Source organism: Cryptotermes secundus, unplaced genomic scaffold, assembly GCF_002891405.2.
Source record: "Cryptotermes secundus unplaced genomic scaffold, Csec_1.0 scaffold50, whole genome shotgun sequence".
NCBI classification, from domain to species: domain Eukaryota; kingdom Metazoa; phylum Arthropoda; class Insecta; order Blattodea; family Kalotermitidae; genus Cryptotermes; species Cryptotermes secundus.
The window spans coordinates 724,736-740,779 of record NW_019721758.1 but is presented as its reverse complement, the minus strand read 5'-3'; the positions used below and the strand labels follow the sequence as shown (position 1 = coordinate 740,779).

The window sequence follows — 16,044 nt, the reverse complement described above, 5'->3', positions numbered from 1 at the left end:
GCGTGCCGGTCACGGTAGCCGAGCGGTCTAAGGCATGCACTGTCTTCGCTCGCTCGGAAGCCGGGATCGTGGGTTCGAATCCCACTCAGGGCATGGATGTTTGTTTGCGTTTTTCTGTGTTTGTCTACTGGTAAAGGCCTTGAGACGTGCTGATCACTCGCCCAAGGAGTCCTACCGAATGTGTAAGATCTAGTAAACCGAAGTGAAACGGAGAGTTTCATGGAGGTAGGCCTAGGTCCAAATTTGGGCTGTAGCGCCACAGAAAAAAAACGTTGTGGCGTATGCACCCGTTGCTAGATAGAGACCTCGAGACGGATGAGTGCAGCCGTTGCTATGCAATAGGCGAATAAACAAACGGCCGTATCTGAGCAACGGATCTTTAAACACGTTCCCCCACAAACGATATCCGAACTGCCGCTACGCAACAGCCCATAACAACAACAGAACTGTTGGAGGCGGGTTCTTCTGTTGGGTCCACCCTGAGGCTATAGAGCGAGGGCCCCAGGCCGACTGATTGCTGTTCAGTTGAGTGAATGAAGTAAAGTACTTTGTTGGTGAGTGAGAGAACTGGTTATGTGATATTCTCCGGCAGTAATGATGTGAGCGCGGGAAGTTGAAGTCTCTCCACTATTAGGAACCGTCAGTAGGGAACGATTGTTAGAGACATAGCAGGCAGGGAAAAGGCTTAGTAGATGCTATGGTGATTTGTGAAGTGTGGAGATTCGCGATAGCGCGGTAGTTACTTGTAGTTCCGAGTGATGTATACAAGTGTGTCAATAAAACCAATTATCCAATCCAAACCCCGTCTATAGTCACATTCCTAAATATGTGACAATATTTTTCTCCTACAGATGAGTATAAGAACTAATGAGGTGTGGAAAATGTCACTGAACAAATTTGGAAATTACTAGTATAGGCTTTTCAGGGGCGTGCAACTTTCCAGTCTTGTCTAATTTAAATGCTAATGTATAATATGTAAAACCTTTCCATTATGTAAATATACTCGTACAAATAAAACGGGAAACGTTTTATGATTATGTATTTTGGCAATTTGACTGTATATGCATGTGTTTTAGTTCTCGTGCTTTAGATGTGTTCACAGATGGCAGTTCTGTCAGACACTGCGCAATCCGAAGCGTTAAACTGTAACTTAATGCATTGACTTAAAGAGGAAAGGAGGGAAGAAGATAAAGGTATGAAACGGGTAAAGCAAAATTAAGAAATGGGCTGAGGGATGAACATCCAAAAGAAATTATTTCCTGTTGAATGTCACTTTGCCTTTGCACTAGTCTCATTTGATACCTAGACCTATCTACGGATAAGCAGCGCAGTGCTGTTCCCACTAAACCCTCAAGTCAAGCTTATGAAGCTCTCATACGGAAATGCTAATTACAATTATGTATAAACTTAACAACTACATTAAGTAGGACATGGAGAATGATGGCCCATGATCCAAAGGTTCCTCGCCTCGGAACACAATATATGCTTCAAAATTGCATGTATTCATTCAACACGCTTAGTTTGTTAGACCTTCAAAACCCATGAGTTATTCAATATGGCACTAATTAACCAAGTCCGTGGTGCACGTTTCTTCTTCATAAAATGGTTGTTAATTAGCTGATCAAATATTACTCCAACTTTCAAGAAAATGTTACAGGTGGTTCTTTCCTCTTCAGTGATATTTCGCTATATGTAACACTGCAAAATAGCAAAATAGCATTAAAATTTGCACATGTATGCTTCATAATTGCCGATCACAGTGGCCGCGTGGTCGAAGGCATGAACCATCTTCGCCCGCTTTAACACTAGGATCGTGGGTTCCAATCCCACTTGAGGCATGGATGTCTGTGTGCGTTTATTCTGTGTTTGTGTTGTTCTGTGTGTAGGCAGCGGCCTTGCGACGGACTGATAAGCTGTCCAAGGAGTCCTACCGACTGTGTATATATTAAGAAATTGAAAAAGCGGCCAAGGTCCACAAGGGCTATAGAGCCATAGATAGATAAATAGATAGATTTTAAAGTAGTGAATTTTTCAACGGAGAAAATATGTACGTTCATGGAGTACGTCTTTCTGTCCCTTTATACCATTCGAAACGTGTCCATGGATCTCAGTCAATATAGCGACTGGTGTATGACGAGACGGCCCAGGCCGATTTCCAGCTGAAAAAATATCTTCGCTACAAATTCCAGGCCGCCCATGGGCTCTGTCAAGCTCACATCCAACGGACTTCACGTGCTCTTTCTGTGGGCATAGGGCTGCCGAGTGTGGAGCTGACCACTCAACTCCGTCTAATGATAAATTCTGGCGAGAAGCCGCTTTAAACAGAGAGACAACTTCGCTTTTATGCAGGCCGATATATAGGGAGCAAGTTCAGCCAAGCAGCAAAGTCTCTGACTAAAGTGGCGCTGGGGCTGGTTTTCTCCGAGTACTTCTGTTTCCCCTGCCAATCTTCATTCCACCAAATTCTCCATCATCATAATCACCCGGGGCAGGCAACAATAGGCCAATCAGTGGCCGCCGTGCCGAGTGGACCCAGTTGGACTCCACCACCCAATAAGCGAATTAAAAAAAAAATTACATTCAGAAAGCCGCAGGTTCGAATTTTCTTTGGGAAACCGAGTATACTGACTGGTCTTTTCCGTGGTTTCTCTCAGTCCCTCCAGGTAAATGCCAGGATGCTACCTCAAATTAAGACAAGTCAGCTTCCTTCCAGACCCATTAAAATTCATCACGGACTAATCGTAATGCCGTTGGACGCTACGTAATCCGATATACGGACTACGGCTTTTAAATCGACAAGTAAATTATCTTATATTTCGTGTTGTGAACGGACTAGACAAAGTAGGGTCTTACGGTTGTAACTCAATGCAATTCGGAGCGGTCTTGACCTATCAGAGGAACACATCGTCACATCGTCTCAGTCTTCAGTTTGCTACCTGCTTCTCCTGCTTTCTTCTTTAACTTACTCTTCGACCCTGAGGATGGAGGCGATATGTTCTTCCGAGACGTCGGACTGTCCTCTAGCTTCACGGCGATACAACCCAAAAGACTGTACTCTGCATAAATAAATAGATTTAACATTATACCACCCAGAAACGTGTGCTTAAAAGTACGGACGTAGCGGACCCATTGTTACCTGAGATATACACGTCGTGATACAGTGTTAAAGCGGGAGGCGGGCTTAGGTATGTGAAACGCATAGTAGCGGAACGCGTTTGGTGAGGCAAGACCACCTGTACCACTGTTTGTAGCCTTCAGTTGTTGGCGAGCTGTGAAAGTGAACAGACTGGTACGGTACACGTTGCTGTAACTGAAAAAAAAACGCGTGTTTTAAAAAATACTATTGTGATATCGAATTCAAATAAATCGACGATATTCTAAGATTTAAAGATTTGAACATACGTTACAGAAAGCGACTTAACGGTTCCGTATGTTTATAACTTAGCAGATATTAGAGAAACATGAAAAATGTGTGGTCAGATGTTCGGTAACGACGTTACACAAAACAATAAAAGAGAAGACGAAAGAGTGCGCAGTGCTAGTGAATAGTAAAAGATTGTGGAGGGTTTTGATAGAGCTAATTGGTAAAAAATATCAACGTATCTGTATCACAAGATGGGGAATTCAAGGAATCGCCATGTTGGTTACCAAATTGTCACTAGGATGCTCACCTCTATTTTCGTCACAGCAATATTTCAGGTAAGTAAAACTTTCCATTTTCTTTCTTAACTTTCAGAAATTAGCGAAATTATAAGAAAAAGTTCTGACTTTAGAAAGCAATTCAATATCTCAATGTTAATCTTCTGTAAACACCATGAGAATTTAACGTCAACGGTTGCAGCCCAGGCTCCGCGGTAGCGAAGGAAGGTGATGTCTGAAATGCCTAAATTAATGTAATGTAATTAACTATATGATGCAAAGCCCTTTTTGAGAATCTAGAATTTGCTTAGCTAGCAAAAATCTCTACCCTTCCCTACAGATTGCGAAGGTGCAACCGTGTTCAGAATATCCCGCCACTGGGCCTTGTGCTGGCCTAGATGAGTTCAGGAGAGAGACAGAAACAGGGGAGTTAGAACTTATTGGTAGGTTTACAAATTCCGGGCGCCATAAACATATATCCAGAGATTTTTGAAATGAGATTCTGTACTGTGAAAATGGACTGGAATTCCACTCATCTTGATGCATTTATCTCGTCTCTTCATAAATTGCTTTGAGTTACGGAAACGAAAAGAATGAAATTAGTTTCCTTAGGGCGAGGCACTATGCTACAAGCGGTAAGGTGGCGGGTTCGATTTATAATGAGGTCATTGGATTTTTCAATTCACCTATTCCTTCCAGCCGCACTATGACCCTAGGGTCGACTCAGCCTCTAACAGAAATCAGTACCAGGAATTGTCCTGGGGGTAAAGGGAGGCCCTCGCATAAGGCTGATAATTTCACCGCCATCTGTAAACCGATTGTTTAGAAAATGTGGGAGTCTTGACGTCTCGCAATCTTATGGGCATCCATGTGGCGTTACAAAGATAGCTTTACCTTTTTTATACCTTAACGGCCTTATCTTAGAATTCCAAATGATTTAGAAACATTCTACATTAATTTTAGATGAATAGAATATACGAATAACAAACTGAACCGTTATGATAAGGACATCTATCATGCGAAGCTGCATTTGTTAGATCTGAGGCAACTATTGTTTGTATCTTGCTGATTTATTATCAGAATATTTAAGTTTGTTGCCATAAAAAACAGCGTGGCACGTGATGGGATTCTAAGCAGGAATGGCAGTGAATTTGAAAGTAGGCTGTAATTACAAATTTCGATGTACTAATTCGCATGGTAAGAAATAAGGAATCTACTAAAATCTCAGAGAAAACAGCCGATATCTGGCCGATCATAAAACCGGTTACTTGCAATACGTTACCGCTATATCACATTGTCTGATTTGAACGCTATTAACTTCTGAATACGTATACATACAAGATATTTTAAGGTTAAAAGAATATAGTATTTAATAACTTGAATGAATAGATGAAAAGCAAATTTCACATCCTACGATACAATATTAAAAACAAAAAACATCTCTTCCTTAAATAAACCATGTTTTCTAAATAAATAATGTCTTAACATTTTAATTTAAATAAAAAAGAGATAAAGATTCAATTTCAATTCATCGTAAGACTGACATGTTTATAAATAAGAGATAAAACTTTGAATACTTTATTAATTTATGCATAATGACATTTTACCAAAAATCCTAGTCCATATATTAATCTTTTCCGACAGACTAGACATGAATAGATGTTTATAGTTTACAAAAGAAAATGAAAATTGAAACAAGAAAGTTCATTATAGGCCTAGCATATGCCAATATTCAGATGCATTTCATGCACCTAATTATTGCTGTGCCTAAAAGAAATTCCCACATTAGTCCCGCCTTGTTCCAAAGTCAAAAAGAGAAAGTTGACAGTTAATTGTACGGAAGCTGTTTCGGCATTAATGCACTGTTAATCAGTGCACTGTCTGCAGGAACCAAGCAACTCATTCAGCTACGGACTGAGAACTGGGCTTCCATTCCCAGCAACAATACAGATTTTGTCTCTCGTCACCATGTTTAAGGTAGCTCCTGAACCCATTCAGCTTTGATTCCTTCGCTTTACGCATGAGCAAGAGTTCTATTTTGTGATAGATAAGAAATATATAGAAAATCTCAATAACGGAAGGGAAGAGTCTACTTCAAATACTTACGCAGGTGTAGACGGAAGAATAATACTGAAAGAGATTTGGATAAATAGGGTAGGAGGAAGTGGACTGGATTCGCCTGACTCAGGGCATGGACCAGAAGCGGAATTGCGTAAGACGGCAATCGCTAATGACTGTTCGGGTCCCATAAAAGGCGAAGAATCTCTTGAGCAGCTGAGCGAATATTAGCTTATCAAGACTGATTCTGCTCTATGGACTTAGAAAGTTAGTTAGCTGGTTAGTTCGATTCTGGTCATGTCATAGTTTTTCCGGTAACTTACCGACATCTCTCCCTGAGTACTGGACAAAGTATCACTGAAGCAGAAATTTCTGCAGGCATTTCCATTTCCTCTTGTCAGTCATCGTTCCACGAATACCCCTTATTCATGTCATTCACGGCTGTTATAATGGCCAGTCTGATGTTGCAATGCCTCACTGCCGCAACTACAAATACGAACTTTATTGACCGGAAATTGATTGATAGAGAATATGGTGTTTAAAAGAGTGAAATGTTGGTATCTCATTCTTTCTTTTAATTTATATATACTCCACAACTCCAACTAGTGCCGAGGTCAAGAATACGTGGATCTATATATCTACTCTTCATAAGTCTTCAAGATTTAGTGCTTAATTAGTTAAGCACAGGCACGACTTTACCTCACCATGTTACGTACGTAATGATAAAAAGGGAACAGAAAATGGTAGGCGAGACTACCAAGTGGCAAATTAAGTGCATGGGTCTGTCCATGATGTCGCTTTGTACAGTAAGATACAAATTAGATATGACGTTATAATATCCGGAGAGTCACGAAATCCGACAACACTGTGGTCCTGGAGGTGCTGGATGTCACAAATTTTACTGTATACGGTTATGACTGTTGCAGCGAGTTGGGGTTTTCACTACAGGAAATAGAGAAAGTGAGGTTCACTTTTCGTACTTACGTAATCAAACTGTATGAGTTGCGGTCAAACGTCCGTAAAGAGGAAATTAAATTTTACTGAGGCTACAACTGGTTGATGGCAATATTTACAAGATATCCCAGAATCTTTAGTATCAAACATAGAATTAATTTAGTCTCATATTTATCACTTAGGAAATAATTATCTTTAAAAATATGACACATATCTTTTAGGTATATAACAAACGCAGTGATAAAGAGTGATTTTGGAAAATGCACGGTCAGTAGATAGCTGAAAGTTGAATAATTTGCAACACTCTGTTAAAATGATCTCAAGAAATACATAATGAAATATACGTAAATAATACAAATGTAAAAGTAAAATTCTGTATTTCAGCAACCTGTTGCTCATCTTTAATTAAACGTCTGTGTATTAAGTCCGTCAACAATGCAACAATCATTAAAATATTCACCATTTAACATTAACACAACGTGTTTCGGCCACAGACGGCCATTCTCAGGTGTTTCAATGCGTCAAACTGCTACACTGCTTTGATGCGCGTTAAAATCGTGCGCTGCAGTCCACTTAAAATACCATAAATAATTACTTAAAATCCATTAACATTTTTTTATATTAAAATCTTTCTAAGAATCCTATCCCACCTCATAAGGGGCGGCCGTCCATTTGTTTAAAGCTATGTGATATTCCAGAAGGTTCGTTTCTGCAGCTGGTTTTTCTGTTTCATATGTAGTGGACTGCAACGCGAGATTTTAGCGCGTATCAAAACAGTGTAGCAGTAGACGCATTGAAACACCTGAAGAAGGCCATCTATGGCCGAAACATGTTATGTTCAGTGTTAAATGGTGAATATTTTAATAATTGTTGCATTATTGACGGACTGTGTTACATAGACGTTTAAGTAAAAGTAAAAGTACACTTGAACTCATTTTGTTTAATTAAACACAAATTTCATGAAGACTAATACGAAATTAGAGGCATAACTCCACGCACTCTTAACCTGGACACTAGACGGAAGTGAGAGGCCAACTTCACGCTCCGTCACTTTATCTTCAGGCAAAGATACCGCGGTATCCACTGGATATGGAACTGGTTGGGACCCAAATCTGGTTTGGACGTTGTGGTAAAATGAAATAGTGATTAAATCAGCTAAAAATTAGATAGCCTGTGCTATTATACAATAAGTAAACAAATTCTGTACCTCAGCATCCCGTTGCAATTGTTCAAATTAGCGTCCATTGTTTATCTTCTGTCAAAACTGCAACACTTTTACATTCTACACTTCAACACTATATGTTTCAGCCGCAAACGGCCATCTTCAGGTGTTTTTATGTTACAGATATTTTACTAAAACTGTGCTAAAACTGCTACACTGTTTTAATTCGTGTTAAAATCACACGCTGTAGTCTTATTAAGTAAAACGGGATAAAATCCTTTAAAATTTTTGTTAAACAGTTAACACAGTTTTAGTAAAATATCTGTAATATAAAAACACCTGAAAATGGCCGTTTGAGGCCGAAACATGTAGTGTTGAAGCGTAGAATGTAAATGTGTTGCAATTTTGACGGAAGATAAACAATGGACGCTAATTTAAAGCAAACAAATGCTAAACTGCGCGCAAAATGTAGATTACCGTAGGTGAAGATATTATTACAAACAACAAGAGATAGGAAGATTAGGCGTACGAGTGAAAACAGGTGGCCGAGAATTACGTAGAGGAAGATGAGTACTGCCAAGAGGGGAACAGAAAGAGGACGTTGAGGCTATATATAGACATGAAGTTACTACATAATCCACACAGAGGGAAAGAAGATGCAATTCTGATGAAGTTCGTCATTAATTGTATTATGTTACTTATAATAGTAATACATATGACAATGACAATAATACCTATAAGATTCCCCGTCTCAAATCGTATTATTTACACGAATAATCTGATGAAGAGAAAGAAATTTGCAGGAAATTATTTGGACGAAGTACAGTGGCAAATGGTGACAGATATCTGGCAAATTATGTGCCTTGGAAATGTAAGGAAACGGCTTTTTTGTTGGAGAACAAAGTCGGGCAGAGGAAATTATATTACAGTAACTCTTACGAAGGTGACTGTGAAGACTTAAAGTGGAATGAACCCAAACAATTTTCTCTGGTACTAGTGGTACTGAATCCTCAGGTTCTGTAGGAAAGCCTTATTTAGTTATGCTTAAGGCGGAGAATATTTTGAGGTTTACACTAGCGCTGGACGTTCGGGTGAGCGGAAGGCCAGTAACTGCTTTACGTCTCTGTACTGAGAATTAAATATTTCCCACCCATGTTTCGGAGATGTTGCCACATCGTGTGTCTACAAATGTTGAATACTTAATCTCTTTCAAAAGAGTGATTCAGTGGCACGTTGTCAGATATCAGGGTACAATTATGCGATAGAAATTAGGGCAAATCAATTATGGAGACACATGGAAAAGCTTCTTCCATAACTGAAACCAATTACGTTTGGATCAGCGATAGAGAGTCATGCTTATTCAGACCATGTATTAATGTTTCGAAAATTATCCAACACTGACTTCTGCTGTCCATGGAGAGTCCTGCAGCCTAAAATCGAATGCCGGAAGGTTCAGTGAAACTAGGAATTCCTGCTTCCTTCCGCTTACGAGTACTTATAATTCACCATTCATTGTTCAATCCACTTCTCATTCCGCGCGGAATAATGTCTGTAACTGGAGCAGCGAAGTTAATTGCAATTTGAAACGTTTTCCCGTGTTCCGTCAGGGCATGCGCACTCATGTATCAGTTATATTTTTACCGAAAATATAATTTGTCATGGAGAATGAACTGTGATCCATAAATTAAAGGAATTCTCTCACAAATGCAATGCATATAAATGTTTCTTGTTTACTGATTAATACTCCTCAATTTATTTGAATCTGAGTTTTCAAAACGTTGTAAAATGTAAGAATCATACCAAGATTTTTTAAACTTAATTATATGCAAGTACTGAAGGACTCCGTATCTGGAAATTTTGTCTTCCCATGTGTCTCTCTTCCCAGTTTACTACATAAATTTATATGAAATTTAGTATGAGGTAGAAGAGTACATGCCGGTCACGGTAGCCGAGCGGTCTAAGGCATGCACTGTCTTCGCTCGCTTGCAAACCGTGATCGTGAGTTCGAATCCCACTCAGGGCATGGATGTTTAGTTTGTGTGTGTGCATTTTTCTGTGTTTGTGTACAGGTAGAGGCCTTGCGACGAGCTGATCACCCGCCCAAGGGGTCCTATCTAATGTGTAAGATCTAGAAAAACCGAAGTGAACGGAGTTCATGGAGGTAGGCCTAGGCCCACTGGGGCTGTAGTGCCAAGGGGAAAAAAAGTTACATAAGTCAGTCAACAAAAGAGTAACTGCAGCATAGAGAAAATAACATAATATGGAACTTTGTATGCTTCATAAATGTTGTGGATGACTAAAAGGAGGAATATGAATTGGAGAGAATATGTGTCATTCTTGTGGCAGTGGAGAAATGCCTACTTTTTTTTCTAGAAAGATTCAAGGAGGTTTTGTAGGAGAACAATGAGTCCAAGGTGGGATAAACTTTGCCACTACTCCAGAGTTTTGTAAAGGAAAGCTAGAGTATAATTGTTTCTGTGTTTAACTAAACACCAAATCACGGAGATATAGCGATGCGCTCTTAAGCTCAGAAGTACGTGGTAATAGTCAACTTCACAGTACAGCCTCTTTTTCCCCAGGGTAAGAACCCCCATTAAATGGGAAGTCAGGTGGGCCCCAGAATCGGTCTGGATGCTGTGAAGAAAAGAAAAACCGCTGTCCTTGATGGGAATAAAATCCGGATTCCCCGGTCATACAGCCTAGCACATTCAATAGACTGCCTCTTATTCCAATCCTACTGCAGAGGCACAGAACTTGAAATTCAGTAAGTGAATAATTGAGAGTAACATGAACTAGAAATGGCGGGGGGGGGGGGGATTTCGGTTTGACTCGCGTGAGTAGTCTCTGTTGCAATGTGTCAGAACGTCAGGATGATGTAGCGGACGTTTCTGGGGCTTTGCAGTTCTAAGTTCTATACAATGAACAGTACGTTTCATGGAAACTAGAGAAGAAGGCTTTAAATTAAAATAAATAACTATTAGCACGTCGTCATCGTCATCATCATCATCATCATCACCACCATCATCATCACCACCATCATCATCATCACCACCATCATCATCACCACCATCATCATGTGCAAGGGCTGGTCATACAAGTCCAACATTCAAATGATAATTTATTCCTCTGTCTTCTTTATTGTCTCTAGCTTTTATTCTGCTACATTTCGGTGCAGGCATATACCAGTAAAATCGTTTACCAAATCTACATTCATCAGTTCTTTCCAGGCGGTGAAAACAATTAGTTTTATATTAAAATGTTTTGTCTGCTTTGTTAAATATATCTACTTGTTGATACTGTGTGCTTTCCTATAACCTGCAACAGACCTTATGAGACTCATTTCAGATGTCTCAGTTCTGTGTTCTGCTGTTTAGTTTGGGTCCAGTAAACTTGAACTATATGGCAGGTTAGGTACAGTAAACTTGAACTATATGGCAGGTTAGGTCCAGTAAACTTGAACCATATGGCAGGTTGGGTCCAGTACACTTGAACCATATCTCAGGTTGGGTCCAATACTCTTGAACCATATGGCAGGATAGGTCCAGTACTCTTGAACCATATGGCAGGTTGGGTCCAGTACTCTTGAACCATATGACAGGTTGGGTCCAGTACTCTTGAACCATATGACAGGTTGGGTCCAGTACTCTTGAAACATATGTCTGGTTGGGTCCAGTACACTTAAACCATATTTCAGGATGGGTCCAATTCTCATGATCCATGTAGCATTGTGAGTATAGCCATTGTTTTCTAAAATGTCTCTTGTCATGCTCTACTATCTGACGTTTTTTTAATTGCGTCACACACTTTTTGGGAATCACTGCATGTCGTGTAAAATTATTGGAATGGTTAAGATATATACTGTATCGCAAGCATTTTTAAACGTTTTGACTTGACCAACTGGTTCGTCAGTTCAAGATGGACATTCATATATCTAAATGATAGTTAATCATATAATTACATTTGTAACTATAATATTACAAAGAGTCTGAGGTTCTCATAACGGTGGTTATGAAGAGATACCTTCTGGAATACAATGCCTTGTCCGTTGAAAATCAATCATCGTTTCGGGGGAACAAGTTGCCTCCATCTTCAGGATTTATTTAACAACGCTGTTCTAACTGCATATGTTATGAAGATCGAATGAGAGGATGAATGTGAATGATGATTTGAGAAGGCTTCGGTAGGAAAATATCTTGGTTTTTTAAGGTGTTTCCCCACACTAACGTTGACTGTGACTTGGTTTAATCAACGATGTTTTATCAACTGCACATGTTACATAGCGTAAGTAGAGAGACTGAATAATCACTTAAGACGTTATAATAATAATCGTGGCATTCCCGAAGCTAATATATCACCACTTACCGAGAGACTGTGGAGGAAACCACAACGTAGCATAGTTAAGATAGGAGACATACTGAGGGAGTATCGAGTATCGAGCCCCGGACCTTCGAAACAAACAAGAATGGTAACCACTGAACCGTGACGATTAGTCCTACGTGCCCAGTGGTGCATATAGTGTCCTTAAATTCCACGGACAATGAGTGAGTTATACCTCAGTAATGTGTAAGACTGAGTCACATGCAACGACGTGTGTCGGACGTGGATGCAACGCGACCTTCAGGTTCACTATTAGGACGAAACTCATTCTGTGGAACTGCCACTGCTGATGTATTACTTTTATTTCTCACCTGATTGCAATCATATACGTATTTCCTGTTCCGGTTTGTGAAACGCTGTACCACGCGTTACTTCCTACACAGTCATTCTGTACTGTGAATAGGAAGCAGTGACAACATTCTCCTGTTCAAGCGGAGTGGCACAAGCTGATGCAAACAGCATGGCTTGTGGGAAAATTATACAGACGTATTCTGCAGCACAGAAACCCGTCAACAAGATAATTTAACTTTGATGAAACTAGTTTACAAGATGATAATCATAATTCATTTCTTATGATATCCTCGAAAATGATATCCTGAATTTTATCATGAATTATTCGTATCATGCTACGCTGTTTCTTAAAATAAAAGCAGATTCAGTCGTCTGTGTTAAGTCGCCTCCATTGAAACGCCTTGGAGCGAAGTTGTTACGTGAAAGCCCTGCAGCTGAAATTGCTCTTACGTTACACCATTAAGCAGGCGAGCGCTGGATGAGCTAGAAACGGGGGAAATTCAGTACAAGGCTTAAATCAGTATTCTTCATGACTTTGGCACAACGATGTAGAGCGATTTACACAAAATATTTCTTAATTCAGTTGCAAAAATCATCAGTGAGACATACGGTGGCAGAAACAAGAATAAATACCGAAAGGAAATTTAGTGAACCATTTCAGACGAATTATACGGGCGGATATGTAAGAACTTAAATACGTTAACTCTCACAGAGACAATAACTGGACTGTAGTTAAAGGGATTACTTCACATTGGAAGAAAAAGCCAAAATATGTGCAGTGGAATGGGCGGAAGGAGTCGCGATAACTTAGTCGATATAGCGACGAGTTGTGTATTGGATGGCCTGGGTTTGAGTTCCGGCAGGGACAATATTTCTCTCTTCTCCACAAAGTCCAGACCGACTCTGGGGCCCACCCAACCTCCTTTCCAATAGGTACCGGAGTTAATTTTTCCGGGGATAAAGCTGCCGGGGTATGAAAATGACTACCCACCGCCACCCAGTGTGAGGTCACCCTTATGTCTTCATGGAATATTGCTTAGTTAAAAATCACATGGACAGCTTTACTTTTCTTTAATTATAAAGGACGGAAAATTGTGGCAGAGAACAAGGTGAATCGTAAGCCTATAGACGAAACTTAGGAGGAAGACAAAGGAAACCATGCAAAATAGAGTATATAGAAGATAAGAGGCATGAATATGCTTAATCTGTGTAAACAAGGGCAGTTTTTTTTACCGTTGATCATAAACTAATTTCAATAATAATGTGACATTTTAAAACTAATCATCTGAACTTACACACGTGTTGAATATTATCCATTGTCTTGTTTCTTGGTTAGAGACACAAAAATTTGGACTCCCGACCAGGGATAGAAATTAACTGGAACTCACAGGAACTTTACTTAACGAAAACTTCCATAGGATTGATACAGACCAGTTATTACACTGAGTTATACAGGAAGGAGAATAGCCGGGAGAACGTGTGAATGATGCAATTTTCATAAATTATTGCCATGTCTGATTTATGCTCCTTACAAACATGATCGTCAGTGCGTAATGTAATGATTTAATTCAGTGACTACAGACGGGGATTGGAATGGAGGTTGCGTTTATTTGCCACTTACAGATCGTAACTACAAGGAACTATAACACTATCGTTAATCTCCATAATTTACAAATCACTACAGCACATGCTAGGCCTTCTCAGTCTGTTTCCAGTAGTCGTTTCCTGGCAACAGATCTTAACAATTGAGATTTTTCAGCTTCCGTGCTCACGTCGTTACTGTCCGGCTAATATCCCACAAAAGAACTCTTACTCCAACTGACGAACTACCAGGCTGGTGGCCATCTCATACCAAACTCTTACTTTCCTCTTCACAGACTGACTTACAACTGATTAACTTGTCTCAGATAACATCTCGGCACGGACTGTTTAGAAAACACCGTTTCCAAAAGTTCCTCTACTGTTGCACGTGACCTCGTTGCTAAGGGAACTTATTTTTTCCGCTGTCGCTACCTAGTAACGGTTCTACACGCTACAATATCATGTTCCGTAGTAAGGCACATTATTCTGAAATATGCAAAACAGTTTTACATATTAAGAAGTACAAAGTGCCAGTGATTAGCCTTTCCTTTCCAGTATTAAACAGCATAAATATAAGCACAAATTAATAAACGAATAAATATTATTTCAACTGCCGGAAAGCCAGAAAGTCGTCAGTTTTACTGAGAAAATGATCTATATTCCGAGAAAATTAATATTCAGACGCATTTCAAATGACAGGTTATGCAACATTTATTTATGATGGGTTCGAACCGAAACAAGGACACAGAATCTAAGCTGTAGTAAGATGGAGTGTCGAAATAAAAGAAAACATCTTATTGCTAGTGGGGTGGAACTAAGTCCCTTGTACTGCGGCCTCTTCTGGCTTATTGTACCAGCCCCAGATGATAGGTGAGGGTGATTGTGGAGCAAATGGTGGAATTAAGTTTGGCAAGGGAAACCGAAGTACTCGGAGAAAACCTGCCCCAGCGCCACTTTGTCCACCACCAATCCTATTTGACCAGACCCGGGATCGAACCCGGGTCGCCGCGGTGGGAAGCCAGCGACTAACCGCTTGAGCTATGGCGCGGTCTAAGTATATTTTGCTGTCTCGTCACCAAAATGCAGGACAAAATCATGACATAACGATAGGAAACAGATTTTTTGAAATTGTGGCACAGTTCAGATATTTGGGAACGACTATAACAAATCAAAACCTGATTGAGGAGGAAATTAAAAGCAGATTGAACTCAGGCAATGCTTGCTACCATTCAGCCCAGGACCTTTTGTCTTTTCGTCTGCTGTCCAAAAACATAAAAATTAGGTGTATTAAAAGAAAATTGACATAAAAGTGTATGTTACAACAATGACTAAATTCTGCATGGACTAAGAATGTGAGCTGAAGCATGTGCAGTTACTGTGTGATATGGGCCGCGCCATAGCTCAAGCGGTTACTTACTGGCTTCCCACTGCGGTGGCCCGGGTTCGATCCCCGGTTTGGTCAAGTGAAATTTGTGGTGGACAAAGTGGCCCTGGGGCGGGTTTTCTCTGAATACTTCGGTTTCCCCTGCCAATCTTCATTCCACCAAATTCTCCATCATCATAATCGCCAGGGGCAAGCTACAATAGGCCGATCAGTGGCCACCGTACCGAGTGGTCCCAGTTGGAATTCGCCCCCCACTAAACGAATTAAAATGAATGCTGTGTGGTATGGTCCTGGCTTTATTCACAGAAGCAGTGAACGCAGAGTGAGGCTTCTGTATCAGTGCTTCGCACGCAGGCTTTGGTATGGAAATGCTTTTTACACTAGATGCGAGGAGGTCTCATTTTTATGCTTCTCAATTGGAACCAGTATTTAATTTTAAAAAAGTCTTTACATTTTAATTGTTTACTAGCACGGAGAAATCCTTCCGATAGAGGTCATTGTCACGAGATGTAACAAATTAAGTCAACTGCTTTGTAGACTTGTCTCGTTACCGCGTTAATAAGTGTAGCCTGGACGTCACTACTTACTTTCAAACAGA

At 40.1% G+C, this 16,044-nt stretch overlaps 1 protein-coding gene and 1 long non-coding RNA gene across 2 annotated transcripts in view; one reads left to right on the top strand and one right to left on the bottom strand.

The window, feature by feature from the left end:
* Positions 1-16,044, bottom strand: part of LOC111875593 — a 243,096-nt gene that overhangs the window by 62,469 nt on the left and 164,583 nt on the right. The gene's annotated exons all lie outside the window — the stretch shown is intronic.
* LOC111875590 overlaps positions 3,249-16,044 on the top strand; it is a 185,833-nt gene continuing 173,037 nt past the window's right edge. The window contains exon 1 of the mRNA XM_023871939.2: positions 3,249-3,699. Coding sequence (XP_023727707.1) covers positions 3,616-3,699 — 84 coding nt within the window. The 5' untranslated portion in view covers positions 3,249-3,615. The remainder of the gene's footprint in view (positions 3,700-16,044) is intronic.